General features: G+C 35.6%; 1 protein-coding gene across 6 annotated transcripts in view; it reads left to right on the forward strand.

Moving 5' to 3' along the window:
• Positions 1–17,132, forward strand: part of LOC106875258 (vitamin D3 receptor) — a 582,218-nt gene that overhangs the window by 411,428 nt on the left and 153,658 nt on the right. The window contains exon 2 of one of the 6 annotated variants that reach the window (XM_089348093.1): positions 8,123–8,173. The exons of 4 other annotated variants lie outside the window; for them this stretch is intronic. In XM_089348093.1, the coding sequence (XP_089204219.1) occupies positions 8,154–8,173 (20 nt within the window). In that variant the 5' untranslated portion in view covers positions 8,123–8,153. Of the gene's footprint in view, positions 1–8,122; positions 8,174–17,132 lie in introns of those variants that run through there. One more of the 6 variants, XM_089348094.1, reaches the window with a different exon arrangement.

The following is a 17,132-nucleotide window of genomic DNA, read 5'->3' on the forward strand; positions in this document are numbered from 1 at the left end:
AAAAATATTGTGAGTGGATTTCGGTAGAAGGAATCGTCCTTCAGTTTCCTTCCATCGAAATCCACTCCGAAGGCTTTCGGTTGGCTCGAGGCTTACAGTGGTGGGACTGAACCCAGAACCGTGTAGTTAAGAAGCAAACCTCTTAGCAGACAGTAACGCCCTGCGCCTATTCGTTTCATTCCTCTTGTTAGCAGTGTATCAGTTGAGTTCTGGGCTCAAGAACTTGTAGCATTTTGTAATAATGTTTACTACGTTGTTAGTTCCATACCTGACTTGGTTCAAACTCTTACCGTTCTTCACTCCAGTAGAGATGAAATGGGTGGTAGCGAAAAGTAACAAGGACGAAAATGTCCTGTGCTTCTTTCAAAGTTTTTGACCTGTCACCATTAGGAAAAATCATTAATTATGTTGATCATACTGAAATGTTGGATGATACCACAAGGTATCTAGTTAGTTACTGCCGTTTATATTCTGTATTCAAATTCCATCGGTGTCTCTACTATCAGTAGAGACACCCTTTTACTATCAGTGTCAATATAATAGAAATACTAGTCGCATCATTAGTACTATTCATTAGGCTACATTACTCGTACACATTTTTCTCACTACAAAACACGTTATATATGAAAGTGTTCCGAATATATATTATCTTTCTCGGAACGATGAAAGTTGAAACGTATGAATCTATAAATGATAGCATGTAGAGCTAAAAGAAAAAAAAAACTCATATTGTCGGGTAAGTCGAATATTGTCTATGTTTATAATAGACATAGACGCACTCACACAAGGTGTAAAATCCCATTGGAGTATATGTTTGAGGCTCTGATGAACCTGTCTGTAGGTTCTTACTCTGGCAGTCAACTATGAGTCAACCTCTCATAGCAGAAACAGCCGTAACCTAATGAAGTTCATAAGATAATCAGTTTTTCCCTTTATCATCACCCTATATATATATATATATATATATATATATATATATATATATATATATATATATATATCGTTGTGGGATTTGTTGAGTGGCTGGGGCGTGTATATTCCAGGTTCTCAGAAGAACAGCGGGTGTAACAAAAACTAATTTTAAGATTTCTTGAGATTTAAAAAAAAAAATCAAATTACTTTTTGTTCAGACATGACATATTCTGTCAAATTGAAAGTAAGTTATTGGATTAAAGAATAGAGAAATAATCAAGCATAACTTACACACCGGGCAAACTTAAGATAGATACGAGTGCTGTTAGCATGAAAAGTTAATAACTTTATAATAAACATTGTTGGGTCTTTTTGTTGTTGAGATTTTTTCTCCCTTTTTTAATGTTTCATGTTAGATCATTTACTCTCGCATTGAACTACAATTAATTCTAATTGCCTCTTAAGAAAAAATGTTTTCTTAAACGAGAGGTGGGTGGAATACTGCTAATATTGTTGGTCTTTATCCCCCCTATTTATCTGCCCTGAGCAATCGGATCCAACGTTTTCTGGGGCTACATTATCGCAGTGCTCTTTCTTTTCTCTAAGATTATAGAGAGATTTGGCTATTATTTCTAGCAGGTCAAGTGGCCGCATACAGCCTCTTCAAACAAATATTAAACATATGCGTATGTACACATGAATTGTTGTTGGTGGGTAATGGTATTGCTATGACTACTACTACTACTACTACTACTACTACTACAGCTGACCTTGGAACTAAGCAGTTTTTAATAAAATGAAACACTGTTTACAAGTATTACAACTACATATATAAACAGAAGCGTAACATACATCTTTGTGCGGTGGTCATTTACACCACGCTGGGCACGCACACACACACACACACTGAGTGTATGTGTACTCAAAATACACACATGTAGTTGAGCATGTGTGTAATGTGGCGGTGTGTATATATTTGTATACACACACGCATTGTATGTACCTACATGTATATGTGTACGTATGTGCTTGAATTGTATATAACTTTATATATATTTATTATCTCTCTCTCTCTCTCTCTATTTATATATATATATATATATATATATATATATATATATATATATATGTATATATTAGTGTGATTGTAAGTTTGTGTGCATGCCTGTATTCGCCTATACACACACACAAATATATATATATATTTGTGTGTGTGTGTATAGGCGAATACAACCATGCACACAAACTTACAATCACACTAATATATATATATATATATATATATATATATATATATATATATATATCAGAGAGAGAGAGAGAATATGACATGTCACTGGGCTGCATGCCTACAAACAATGTTTTGTGAAAACGGTGTTCTTTGTTTATTCATATCACAGTGTCATGTTACACTGTGGAATGCTATTTGAAACATCATCACTCTTCAATCTCCACCCGCCAACCCCCACCCCTACCTCTCTTCTGAAGTGGTGATGGTGGATGTGGAGGAGGGGGGAGGAGGGCCCATCTGCCCACCCGCTTACCTACCTACCCACCTACCTACCTACCTACCTACTCTCTCAAGCACACACCGGTTCTCTTTATTCATTTATCTCTTGAAACTCTCTCTCTCTGTCTTCTAGAGATATGTGTTTAATGGCCTACAAATAACCCCCGCCACCATCACACTCACACACACACACACACACACACACACACACACACACACACACATATCTATGACTACATAAATATTAGGTTAAATTAAGAACATCTATACTATGTGTGTGTGTTTGAAATAATCTGCTAAAGTGCTGTATACATGTCTTTGTGCATATATCTTGGACTGTGTGCTATGTGTGTGTACAGTACATGTATATATGTATGTCACACACACACGTATTCAAAAATATCATGCGATATTCTTATATTGGCCTCAATATATATATATTGACTTACAAAGTTTTATGAGGTTGTTTGCATTGTATCTCCTTAGTCTTGTGTGTTTTGTTTTGTTTACTTTTCCTTGATTATTGGTTCTTTACTTATTCCTCATATGCATGCGTGTATGTTTGTGTGTGTGTGTTTATAAGTGACATGCATGTATGTATTACTTTTTGATCATACATACGCAAGTCAGATATGAGTGTGAGAGAATGTTAGATGAAGACCTGTAATGATGTATTTATATATAGATATATATTTATGCATATATATAGATGTGTATATGTTATGCATGTACACATATATATTTATGTATACATATATATATTGCCATGATAGATCGCTGACCACTACATTTGTATTTTTTTCTCCGTGTTTCTCTTATTTCTTTCTGTGTTCCTTTCAGTTAAAGAGCGTAGGCTCGAAACGTCAAAGACTTTCTCTATGACTGAGCGTTAAACTAATACATCCATTTGTTGTTTACACTATCTGTCTTCGTCTGTTGATTTTTTTTTCGTAAATTCTCCTATATATATATATATATATATATATATATATATATATATATATACACGCACACACATTAATACACATAGTGTCCCATAAACGTACTGCTTGTTATATAATTATATTTATCTAGCTGTGTGTGTGTATGTGTGTAACTGTACATACATGTACATATATACACGATAGGATAAGGACAACACAGGAGGAATGAGGTTTAACAAGTAAGGTATTAGCTTAATGCTTTCGGGAAACGATAAAATGTCTTAACATTTCGGGTGTTAGTCCTTCATCGGAAGAAAAAGAGTAGCAAAATGGAGTAAGTGTGGAAAAGGGGTGAAAAAATTGGCAAAGGGTTAGAGACAGTAGATATGCTGTTCTATGGGTGGAGTAAGAAGCATGCAAGGAAGGAATGTTTGTTTGTACCTATCTCTAGAAACATGGTATGGGGGTGGGCAGAGTGGTGTGTGTGCAGACGTGTGCAAGTACAGTAACAGGTTAATGGGGATGCAGCGATGATGGTTTGTGTATGTAACCATTTGTTGGGTGGTGTGGAAGCGTGCCTGTGAGAAGGTGGAGAACATGTGTGAGTGTAATGAGGGGTGGGGGAGATGGTGATGCAAATGGAGGTGGCTGGTGCAATGATTGCTGGTGTCCAAAAGATGGCAAGAGACAGGTAAAACCCACAGGAAAGTGATAGCTGTGATGAGAAGCTGGTAAAATCCATGGGGAAGAAAGATCTGTAATAAGCAGATTTACACACACACACACGTGTGTGTGTTGAATGATGAGAATGAGTGCTCAACACCCAGTTGGTGGATAATTTATTAAAGCTACCATTGGTTTCATGTAAAGAAAAATATCTTAATATCATTACAATTTTCCAAGCCGATCACATGGAGGGTTGGTGTTCATCTCCACACACACACACATATATATATATATATATATATATATATATATATATATATACGGTGTATGTTATGGGTGAGCTTTGCACACCATTTGAAACCTGCTAAAATTTTTTTTGTAATAACTCCCTTATTGCACTGTTATTGCAGTATCATTGTATATAGTAATAGCCTACAGTTTGTATGTTTATACTGATGCTACAATAGTAGACTCAGTACATAAGCATATCCTGTAACATGAACCACCACACGCACGCACACACACACACACATGTGCAGAAAGGGACAGAGGTTTGTTGGGTATTTAGCTGTGATCATCGTGTCTTTTTATGTATCAATATCTCCAGTGGTTATTTCAGACTGAAGTTTGCGATTTGTCCGTTATCTGTAACATGTGAAGCAGCCATGTATAGACACTCTGCCATTGTCATTGACTTTTGAGATAATCTTTTAGTCTTTTGCTAGTTTCAGTTCTTCAGCAACATGGCTGAATGAAAATACCTCAGGATGCTGTTGCATGGTCAATTCAAATTGATAGGTTCTCACATATGTAATGTAGTGAATGGGAAAACTTTCACTCAACTGATTTTACATTGATTTAATAGTAGATTTGGTAGACAAAAGCTACTTCTGCAAAATCAAGGAAGATAACTCTTGTAAGATCAATTGATTGAAATTTTTGGTTAGTGTACTCAGTAAAGAGGATCTCGTCTTTCAAACCAATTGGTTAAAGCAACAGATATATTTTAGTTTTATTAAAAGCATATTTTACTCAGTTGGCAATATTATGAGCAATTAGTGTATGTGAAAATAGAAGTAATGTGATACTGATTAGAATATCAACAATATGGCTTTCTCGGGAGAGCATTCTGTAGACTAAATGAAAAGACAATAAGATCTCTATATAGTGATTATCTAAGCAATTAGTAAATTAAAAACACCTTCTTGGAGTGTTTGAAATCTATTTATCAAGCTACTAGCTTAGACCAATGTAACACACATCTACCAAATCCAACCCATTAGGTATTAGTCAGTCTGATGCTGTGGCACTTGCCCAAAATGCTGTGTTGTGGAACTGAGTCTGGAATCTTATGGTTTGTTGCAAAGCAGACATTTCAGCCAAACCTTTTAAGCCTTACTGTCTTAAAAAAAAAAGTGGTCACATTGAATAATGTAGTTGAAGAAACACTTTGTTTAAACAGAAGATGGGACTTTGATTACATAGAAGTTTGTTTGATCAGATTGGACCAGTGTGAAAAAAAAAAACCTAGCAGCAAAATTTATTTCCATCTGCCAATTCACCTCCACCTCAACCACCATATCCCCCTTTGGCTGCTGCTCCTATCGTTACCAGACCGCATTTTTGGAAAACCTTAATTCTGTGCAATCATTTAATAATGCTGTTTTTACTTCTTGCTTATTTTGATTAAGAGAAATATCAGATAAATAATTAAAAGCATTAAACTCATAGGGGAGGGTTGGGTAAATAAATGTTGTTTCTGCTTTTCATTTTTTTTATTAATCTTTTTTTTTTTTGTATAATTATGTTGATGATGATTTAATTAGTGTGTTTTGTTAGTGATGCAACATGGTCTATGCAGAGCAAATTAACAATTCTACAAAAACAAAAAAAAACCCCCAAAAGACAAACATTAGGATGGCATTGTTGTGTGATAAGACAAACCACTCTTGAAATGTTTTCATGTATTTTCAATGTTACTGATGTTGTTTATAATAAGTATCGTTTTTTAGTTGAATAAACATTATTTTGGGTGATTATTTTATTTACCTTTTTTTTTTCTAGTTTTATGTATTTTTTGTTGTTTGAGTTCCACCGCCACTTCCTTTGTTTCACTAATGCATAGTCTGCAAAAAATTTCATTATGGGATTGTTGGGCAGCAGAATGAGTAATGCATTGTACAAAACACTAGTTAGTATTTAGATCAAATACATTTTGTTGTGGCATTTACCTCTTAGTCCTCTAGGGGTCAATGACCTAAGCAGCTTGACCCTTTGGGGTAGACAGCTTTACTACCATTATGAATCTGGTGTTCAATTCAGCATTATACTTATAAACTGATCTGGTACTTGGACCAAGAATCTCATCATTATTACTGGTTTTTGATTACCATTGTAGCAGATGGAAGAATTCACAGAATGGTGATGGGACAAAGTGTCTCTTGGTATTTAGTTTGGTCTTAGTATGTTCTGCTGAGGTTGTTTTCCTTCCATTTCATCCTAGGTTGATAAAATGAACATCAGTATAAAGTACAGTGGCAGAGAGAGCATCCAGCTAGATTAATTCTTCTAAACTGCTATTTATAAGTAAGATGTGGTCCTTAAACTTGTCTAGGAGGGATGAACCTGTCTAAGAGGGATGAAAATGTCCTTTAGTATTTAGTTTGGTCTCGGTATGTTCCCTGAGTGATAAAACATCAATATAAAGAATAGTGACAGAGAGAACATTTAGCTAGAGAAATTCTTCTAAAATGCTGTATGTATGAGGCAAAATGTGGTCCTTAGATCTGTCTAGGAGGGCAGTGACTATAATTAAAAAAAAACTATTGGATTGAGACAACTTGGTCAGCCTATGCCAGCATAGAAAGTGGATATGATATGATGATAATGATGATCTATTAGTGTGTGTGTGTGTGTGTGTGTGTGTGCATGCACACATTCATATTCCTGCACATGGATTTGTGTATCAAGTATGAAAAAAAAAAAAAGAAGGAACACATTTAACTATACAAAGAGTATGAAAATAAGCCTTTTAAGCATGCCTACATAAACATACATGTTTAGACATCTTCACAGGACATAATTCTAATTCATCTAAATGTTTAGATATTTTCCATCAAGAGAATGGTCAGAGAATTATCTTTAGTTTAGAGGTATGCTGAAAGTTGGTATTACAGAAGAAATATAACAAGAAAGGGAGAATTCAAATGGTACAATATGTGTGGATGTATACGTGTATAATATGAGTGTGTGTGCACATTTATACACACACACACACACACACACACACACACACACACACACACACACACACACACACACACACACACACACACACACACACACACACACACACACACACACACACACACACACACACATATATACATATATATATATATATATATATCCGTCCTTGGTTAAGTATCTAAGATGGTTTAATGAGTGGTAATTAGTTTGTTTATTAAGAGTTGCAATTTAGGTCCATTACAGAGTAGTTAACTTCGTGGTATAATAATAATAAGCTGGCAATTTACTCTAATTTCTTTCTCTTCTGCCTGCCACTCCACTCTGCTTTTTCTCACACCACTCTACTCATCATCATCATCATCATCATCATCATCATTGTTATTGATGTTAACATCCTATTTATCAAAATGTCAGCATATAATATTGTGTATGAATAGGCAGTTGTTTTTATATAGGCTTTTAGTTTGTGTATGTCTGCAAACACAGACTTGTTATATGCTGTGCCGATCAGTCATCTTGATGTTGATTGAGCAACTTGCACATGGCAGGGTAACTCTAAGCGGATCAGCCACTGTTTCCAAATAGCTTAACTCTGTGCTGTGTATTGAGCATACAGTGTATTTTACTGTCCAAAACATGTGTGTTTGCGTGTATCTCTTTTTTTTTTCCCATGTGTGTGTGTAAAAGTTTACATGAACATTGTTTAGTATAAATAAATGTTTTTAATTTTTCTGTTTTGAAAAACTGAAACAATGCAAATTATAAGAAATAAATCGATGATTTGTACTTTTATTTGCCATTTCATTTTGATATTTGAAATAACTTTATTAACCTGTACTCCTTTTTCTTCTTGTTCTTTCAGGTAAGTCAAGTGCTGTGATTCTCTGTTGGACATGTGGGTTCCTGAATGTATGTATGTAACATTCTGTTCAATACCATTTTGTGTCTTTATTTATTTATTTGTCTACTGCTTGGAACTTGAAATAGTGAATATGAGATGCAGTTATTTTGGTCTCTTTAAATTTTCACTACTAACATGCATTAGACTTACCAATAGATGGAGCTGTGAGTACATGGTTACACTGAAACAGCACAACACTGGTGTGGACTTGAGAGAGACTATTAAAAGGGATTTGAACTTGTGTCTTTGTGTTGGATATCTCAATGTAATTTCATAGTTACCAATACTACACCCCCTCCCCACTGGTAGGATACACCCCTGTAAGAAAATAATTTCATAGTACTGTTTTACATGGTCCCTAACTACATAGATCTCTTTATTTGGCCATCACTTTTGCAAACCCATTGAGGTTGGTGATGTAAGCTAGAGTCAGCAGACAGGAAAAGGTAGGTGTTAAAGGAGTTCCAGCAAGTTTCAATTCCCCAGAGGAAGTGTTTTGTGCAGGATGGGTGGTACCCTCAGCAAAATCCACCCTTCATTTTAAGACTTCATAGTCACACTAATGTTCCTCTGACAGATCATATTAACCCCAGCAGATGCACAATAAGTGCGTCTGTGACCTGTATATTTTCTCAGTGTAAACATTTCAGTTACTAAATTTCTTTTCATTTTTTTTTTTCTTTTTTGTTTAATTTAATTTCATTTCATTTTTAATACCAGCTTTGGGCATTTTATACTAACATGGTCATGTTTTAATTGAGATCTTGATATTACAAGAAAGATATCGTGAGATTTTGTTTAATCAACACTTACTTTAATCCTTTAGCATTTAATCTTGCTTTTTCTGGCCCCATTATTCTGCCTGTTTTATGTTTAAACTGACTGGATCTAGCCTCTCACACCTATCTTACAATGTTATTCTAAAAATAAACAATCATGTCATTGAAATCTCGATGCTACAAAATAATGCATGATTAATTCAAAGCAATGTGAAAATAAAAGCATTCATTCATTCATCATCGTCATCGTCATCATCGAACACCTATTCTCCATGCTGGTATGGGCTGGATGGTTTGATCAGAGCTGGTTAGCAGGAGTGCTGCACCAGGTTCCACTCTGATTTGACTTGGTTTCTACAGCTGGATGTCCTTCAACAAAGTAATCTGAAAGGTTAAATATTAATTGTTCAAAGCAACCATTTCCATTTTTTTCTTCACAATTTTCACCTTAACGTGTCTCATACCCATTTTTTATATTTTATATATATATATATATATATATATATATATATATATATATATATATATATATATATATTTTTGTCACACCTGTTTCATTTCTTCACCATGTTTGCTGTTATCCTCTGTTCAATATCTCCATTATGCGCCATCTAGTCATTTCCAGTCCTACTCCGTTTCAGTGACATTTATGGACTTCACAGTATCATTGGGTTTTGATTGTTTTAGGGTCGTTTCATGATCTTTCCATCATTTAAAGTTACAGATAAACAGTTCTAAAAAGAAAAGAACAATTATTCGTGACAACTTTAAGAGTACCATATTCTTGCTATTTATCAATTCCTCTCTGGTGATTGCTTTCTCTTCAGATACAATATAACAATGATTTTATTCAAGAAAAATATATACAACAAAAAGATCATGTAACTAGTTTATCTGAGCAAAGCATGTTCTCCTGGCATGGTGGGTCCTATTCATAAACTTTTAAGTGTTAATGGCAGCAATAATGAATTTGCTTTCATGCAGTATGTCTTTTTAAAAATTTTTTTATAAATGAATTTTGCAGAATTTGTTCCTCCCCAGGCATGGCTGTGTGGTAAGAAACTTGCTTCCCAATTGCACAGTCTAGGTTCAGTCCCACCCTGGGCATATGTTTTGTACTATAGCCTTGAGCCAACCAAAGCTTTGTGAGTGGATTTGGTAGACAGAAACTGAAAGAAGCCTATCGTATATATGTATATGTTTATATATCTATATATGTGTGTCTGTGTCTGTTCCCTCACCACCGCTTGACAACTGGTGTTGATGTGTTTACATCCCCATATCTTTGTGGTTTGGCAAAGGTGACCAATAGAATGAGTACCAGGCTTAAAAATAAATACTGGGGTTGATTCGTTTGACTAAAATTTCTAAGTACAGACCCAGCATGGTTGCTGTTCTAATGATTGAAACAAGATACCTTTCTCATACATATAGTTTCATCTCAACTCTGTAAGCTCTGCCAGTTATATAGTCTTTTTGAGCTGTCATACTTCTTTTACAGCTTTGTGGATTGGGCTGCATTGTTTAGGTTATATCTCAGAGTCACTGAAGAACTCACTGCAGCACTGGTGATACAATTGAAATGGCTGACACTGTGACCAGGAGGTGGGAGTTGGGCACTTTGATCGACTCATTCAGCTGTGATCCTCTTAAAGCTGAAAAAAAAAAAAAAAATTCCTCTCTTCAAGTATAAACAATTCCACTTCAAATTGCAACTACGAAGAACTCTGCTTAGAGTTTCAAAAATAATCTGACATCTATATGTTATTCAACACTGCAAATATAATTACAAGGAATGGATTGTCTGCTGGCACATCAAACTAATTATACTTGACCTTTATTGTTTCATTGATCTCTTTCATTATTTCTTCAGATTTTCCAAAATATCTTGTTTTGACCAATTAAACATAATTATTCATAGTGCTCTTTGACTGATCCCCCACTCGCCCTCATTAATGTGTGTGTGTGTGTGTAGTAATGCTTATTTTTGTGTAAAGTTATATAAAGACAGTCAAACATTAATTGAAGACTTTCTCAGTTCCTTTTTTAAGTAGATTTTATTTTCACATGATTAAGGTTGATAGTGACTTCAAAGTTTCAGCTTTATGTTGGGTAATCTTTCTGTCATTAAATTTCTGTTTGTTGCGGTTAATTTTGGAAATAAGGAAGAATTTAGTTAAACAACTTTGTCACTATTAAACTTGGTGTCTGGAACACAAATCAACTTGAAATTATGGTGGAAGGTTTTAATTTAGATCACTGTAAAACACAAGAACTTGTGTCCTCAGGCAGGCTGGTATCAAAAGGGTTAAATCAGACAGTCCGATGGTGACAGTTAAGCTGAAACTTCAACCACTGTGAATCTTTCCTCTGTGTGTGTGTGTGTGTGTGTGTGTGACCACATTCATCATAATCATCATTTGATATCCATTTTCCATGCTATACCTACATATGTATGTATATTTGTGGGTGGATGATGGATCAATGGATGGATGGAAGGGTGGGGTTATGGTATTGTGCTACAACCTTTAATATTCTGAGCTGGAAAATGCTGCAGGCGTCTGAATGTGTTTCTGTGCAGCAGATTCTACATAATTCTATAAATTGTTTCAGTTTCTCTCACTGTTTTTAGCAATAAGTACCAACTACCTGATCAATCATGGAGCTTTAACTGCAATAGTTGTCCTATCCAGTGATATATTTAGCTAACTGCTTAAATCTATAAAACTGAAGCTTAATTTAATATTCGTTTCAGTTTTTGTCAGTAGCCTATGTGCACCAAAATCTTAATAGTATATGAAATTTTCCTGTGACAAAACTATGTGCCATACTGAATGTGTAATAACTATAACTAATTAATTGCTTCATTATATGAGTAGCCCTTTCTGTGAATATTAATTCCTTTGTGCACTCATTAATTTCTTTTGTATGCTGGTCGCAAAACATGCGCAGCTTAGTGGGGGAACAATGCTAAGCCCCCTTTAAAAAGCCCGTTGGGACTCAGGGGAAATTCTATTGTTTCCATATATCACTTCTGGGTTCACATCTTCTGGTTTTGTCTGGTATTGCTTTGTCTTCCATTTTATCCCCCTCTCTGCAACAGTGTAAGGGTAGCAGCAGTGGTGGCATTGGTGGTGATGTAATGAAATAAAGCCAAAACCATATTGCAGGAGTCTGGACATGTTTGATATCAGCCACTGTTTTGTCTGTCTTTCTCAACCAAAGTAAGAAAAGATTATTAATATTATTCATTAGTTTGATGCCTTGATATATAGTCAACTATTTTCCTCCCCATCTCTTTCAAAAAACAAAAGAAAAATGGCTGGCTTCATTCCTTGTTTCTATCTAAGAAATTAATATTTTCATTTGCCACTGAGCTAGATGGCTATATTTTTCAAGTTGCTCTTCAAAACACTCAATTCTTTCTCCTATGTGCCTCTGCATTGAATAATATTTTTAAATAAATTTATCGACATATTTACATATAAAAAAAAACCTTTCAGAATTTACAAGTTTGCCTTCACGGGGTTCAGACAATAGAAGTTTATTCTTATTTGAAGTATTTTTGTTTCTTTGTCTATGCAAATGGGTAAAACGAACGACGAAAAGCAAAGTCAACTACAGCCAAATTTGAGCTCAAAATTTCCATGAATAATATTACTACCAATATGAACATTTCTAGTGCTTTCATTGGTAACAACAACAACTGTGACACTCACATGTAGTTACACCACCACTTGCTGAGCAAGAAATACACAAATGGAAGAAATTTTGGCAAAATTACTTCAAAACATTATACTGTAAACTTTATAGACAAAGCTGTCTGAAACTGATTTGTGACAATATTGTGTTATAAGGGACTTTATTTCCTTGCCTGAAAATGTATTGAAATGTAGAAACTGGGTAAACTGACTCAAATTTGCCTCACAAAAGAATATCTCTATGTCCACAATGCACCAGTTAAGAGAAGCTCTGACAAATATTTGGAATAGCACTTTGTATGTAGAGAAGGGCAAATTTTGAAATATCATCTGAGTGACCTTTAACCCTTTAGCATTCAAAGCAGCCATATCCGGCCAAAATATTCTACCTGTTTTATGTTCAAATTGGTCAGATCTGACCTCTCACACCAATCTTACATTATCATTCTAAAAATTAACAGTTACCTCATAGAATCTCTCAAAGTTACAACATGATGCATGATCAATTCAAAACAATGTGAATAAATAGGCGGTTGTGTGGTAAGAAGCTTGCTTCCCAACCACACGGTCCCGGGTTCAATCCCACTGTGTGGCACCTTGGGCAGGTGTCTTCTACTATAGCTTAGGGCTGATCAAAGCCTTGTGCGTGGATTTGGTAGATAGAAACTGAAAGAAGCCCATCGTATATATGTGTGTGTGTGTGTGTGTGTGTGTATTTATATATATATATATATATATATATATATATATATAATTTGTGTGCCTGTGTTTGTCCCTCCTCCCACTCGCTTGACAAGTAATGTTGGTGTGTTTACATCCCGGTAACTTAGCAGTTCGGCAAAAGAAACTGATAATCTCTTACTAGGGCTACAAAGAATGAGTCCTGGGGTCGATTTGTTCGACTAAAGGCGTTGCTCCAGCATGGCCACTGTTATATTGCATAATATATTTGCCACTCCTCTCATTTTTATATAACTTTGTTTACACCAATGTCTCTGTAATTCCCTTTGCGTATATTCTTGTAATATAAATGGACCCTTGTAGCAAATAATGGTTAGTCTGTTTCTGATAATGGAATTTTCTTCTCAGCATCAACTTCAATGGTATTTTTCTAAGTTTCTTATTGGTATCAGTTTTACCTGCCATCTTTCGGGGCATTTAATTCTAAGTTGTTCATGAACACCAGTAATTATCTAGGGTAACTGCGTTTATCAAATTACTCTCTTTTGTCTGCAAGGATAAAAAGATTATGATGCACTCTGCTACTGTGGCAGCGGTGGATGCTGCTGCTGCTGCTACTACTACTACTACTACTGCTGCTGCTGCTAGTAGCAGCAGCAGCAGGATCAGGTATTAGTGGTTATGGAATACAGTGAAATTCTAAATGTATAACTTTTCACATCCGTTTCTGTGTAATGGATCAGTCTTGAAGCTTGCCTTTCTTCTCTGTAGAATTATTCTTGTTAGACAGAAAGATTTGAATGGAACACTGTTCTCTTTTGCACAAGCACACACACACACACACACACACACACACACACATTTTCTTGTAGTTGTGTGTGTGTGTGTGTGTGTATGTGTGAAAAAATGTGTTGTTTGATCCAGCTTCTTTGAACTTACCTTCTGTTCTGCCGATTCCATTCCTTTTGGAACTTGTTCTTTGAACGTGTGCAAACCTCCTCAACCATTCCTTTGTTGTATTTAACTATTTGTTGTTGTTTATTGTTTTTCTCTTTCTCTTTTCTGTAATGTCTTTTATTATCAAAGGCTTCTCTGATCTTGTACCATTCCTGTCATAGCAGGTCATTTCTCTGTTACTTTAAAGAAGGAAAGAGAGAAAAAAAAGCCTTTAGAACATGTTCTGGTTTTACTTTTATTTTCTTTCTTTATTTTGCCACTTTTTTTGGTTGGGTGGGGTTCAGCTAAGGTGGTGCTGGTGGGCAGTAAAAAGAGCAGAGGTACTGGTCTTTGAAATGAGGTGAAAATTTCCCTGTCTAGTGTAGTTCTTTCATTACTAACTCAGATAGATGCAAATGGTAGCAAAAGATTTTCTTTAATAACTTCCAAATCTTGCTTTCTAGAATTTTACAACAGTAGGCCACTAAAATTGTTTTCTTGTTGAATTCTTTATTTAGCATGTTCCTTTTCCAAGTTTTTATCATCTGTGTGCAGAAATCTGTTACGATGTGCAACTTTTCCCCAGTGATTACAGTACTAAATATATGATGGCTGAATTCTTCAGAAATACAAGTAGACCTGAAAGAATTCAGTCTAATTTGGGCGTTTATCTTAGAGCTTTTAAATAAAATTGGTTTAGCACTGTGAAACAACAAAAAATGTGGGTGGATAGGCATGGAAATGAATGTACAGCTAATGTAGAGCCAGATTTGTCTCTTGTGTTTTCGTGATCCTGTGGGTTATGCACTTGGTTTGAATAAATGTATTTTTAGTTAGATCCTGTATTTTTTCTACACTTTAGTCCTTTAGCATTTGGATTATTTTGTCAAGTGTAATGCTTATTTATTCAGAAAGGATCCACATATGTTGGGACTCACTGAAGGGATGACAAGGGATTGAGACTCCTGGCAGTTTGCTATGCTTGAAATACACGCCAAGCTAAGTTAAAGTGTGGTTACCCTTGTGTCCAGGCTCATCCCTTGTAACCGTTGCAACCTTCTTCAGCTGTGCATTCCTAATCTTGTGGGTTTGTAAGTGCTGGTGCCATGTAAAAAGCACCAATACAGGTGCTGCGTAAAAGCATCCAGTACACTCTGAAGAGTGGTTTGTGTGAGGAAGGGCATCCAGCCATAGAAGCCATGCCAAAACAGACATGACGCTTGAATAGCCCTTCAACTGGTCAGTTTCTGTCAAACTGTCCAACCCATACCAGCATGGAAAACAGACATTAAATGATGATGATAATGATGTTTATTGTCTGTGCAGTTTAATTTCCTTTGTAGACCAGTCGCATTAGATATGTGCATATGCATGCACTCGCATTAATGGGAAATGGTAATTCATTAGCTCATTGGTCACTTTCATTTATTCACTTTCATTGGTCACTTTCATTTCACTTCTGATATGTAATGTCCTTGATTAAGGGTGTCAGGATATCTTAGTCATTCAAATAATTATAATTTACTCTTTGTCACACCCACACAATAGTTTCATTGTTGTGAGACCAAGATTTTCTACTCATGAAGAATTTCAGTATTAGTCTGGAATCAGACAGTGTTGATAGCCCAGAATTAAAGTTGAATGATTCTCTGGAAATACCCTACCAGGACCTAAGATATATATATATGTGTGTGCGTGTGTATGTATACACACACAGACCTGACCTGTAGAGATATTAAAAAAATTTTTTTTGCTTTTGTTCTTATCTTATTTTGGTTGAAAAGAATGAACTAAAATGCTAAATATAGTCCAAGACATGGTTAAAATTCCCCATTTAGAACTCATTTGTATCCTTTCACTTCAAGAGTTGTAGCAAACACATAATTTCTAAACCCCCCCCCCACACACACACACATGCTCTAAATTCTTTTCTTGTGGCCTTGAATTGCAAATCCCAAAAGTTAATCTTAATTATTTTATCTGGGTTGTTTGCAATGATGTGATGACTCTGCACTATGAGTGAAATGTTCAAGTGTCAGAGAGAGGGATTGGATTAAGAGATCAAAGGATTTTGAGTTTAAATCTACTGCAAGTGTTTCGCAAGTGTATTTGGGCAGTGGAGAACACTTAATCCTATACATCTTAGGTCACCTAGCTGCAGGTGGAGGTGCATGTGGCTTAGTGGTTAAGGCATTGGACTCATGATCGTAAGATTGTGGTTTCGATTCCTGGACCGGGAAATGTGTTGTGTTCTTTAATCAAAGCACTTCATTTTATGTTACTCCAGTCTACTAAGCTGGTAAAAATTAGTAACCTTGTGACCTACTGGCGTCTCATCTAGGAAGTGGGGATATGTATGCCATGGATATCAGGGACACAGGCCCTTATGAGTCAGTATGACTCGAGAAGGTAACTTAACACTTTTTTTTTTTTTTTGCCTAGTTCTGTTTAGTTGGTATTTGGGGACAAAGCATCATGGCACCCTGTTGACATTCTATCATACTGTTGGTTGCAATTATAGTTAAGAGTACCTGCTTGATCAGAGGACTGCGACAGGTTTTTTTTTTTCTTTTCTATTTTCACCACCCACAAGTGGTCAGGTACTAAAGCAAGCATGATACAGTATTGCGGTAAGATCATTCCTCTTCTCAAAATGGCTCCCGGGTCCTTCCTGAGATGTAAACTTATAAGGCCACTTATCCATATTCTTGGGCATATATATTTTTCCGCTGGTTGGGACACTTGTCTGTTGCCAGCTGAGTGGACTTGAGCAACACAAAATGAAGTGTTTTGCTCAAGAACACAATGCATTGCTTTGTCCAAGAATTGAAACCACAATCTTATGAGGATGAGTGCAACACCTTAACCACTAAA

Source organism: Octopus bimaculoides, chromosome 2 (genome assembly GCF_046866305.1).
Source record: "Octopus bimaculoides isolate indiv1 chromosome 2, ASM4686630v1, whole genome shotgun sequence".
NCBI classification, from domain to species: Eukaryota; Metazoa; Mollusca; class Cephalopoda; order Octopoda; family Octopodidae; genus Octopus; species Octopus bimaculoides.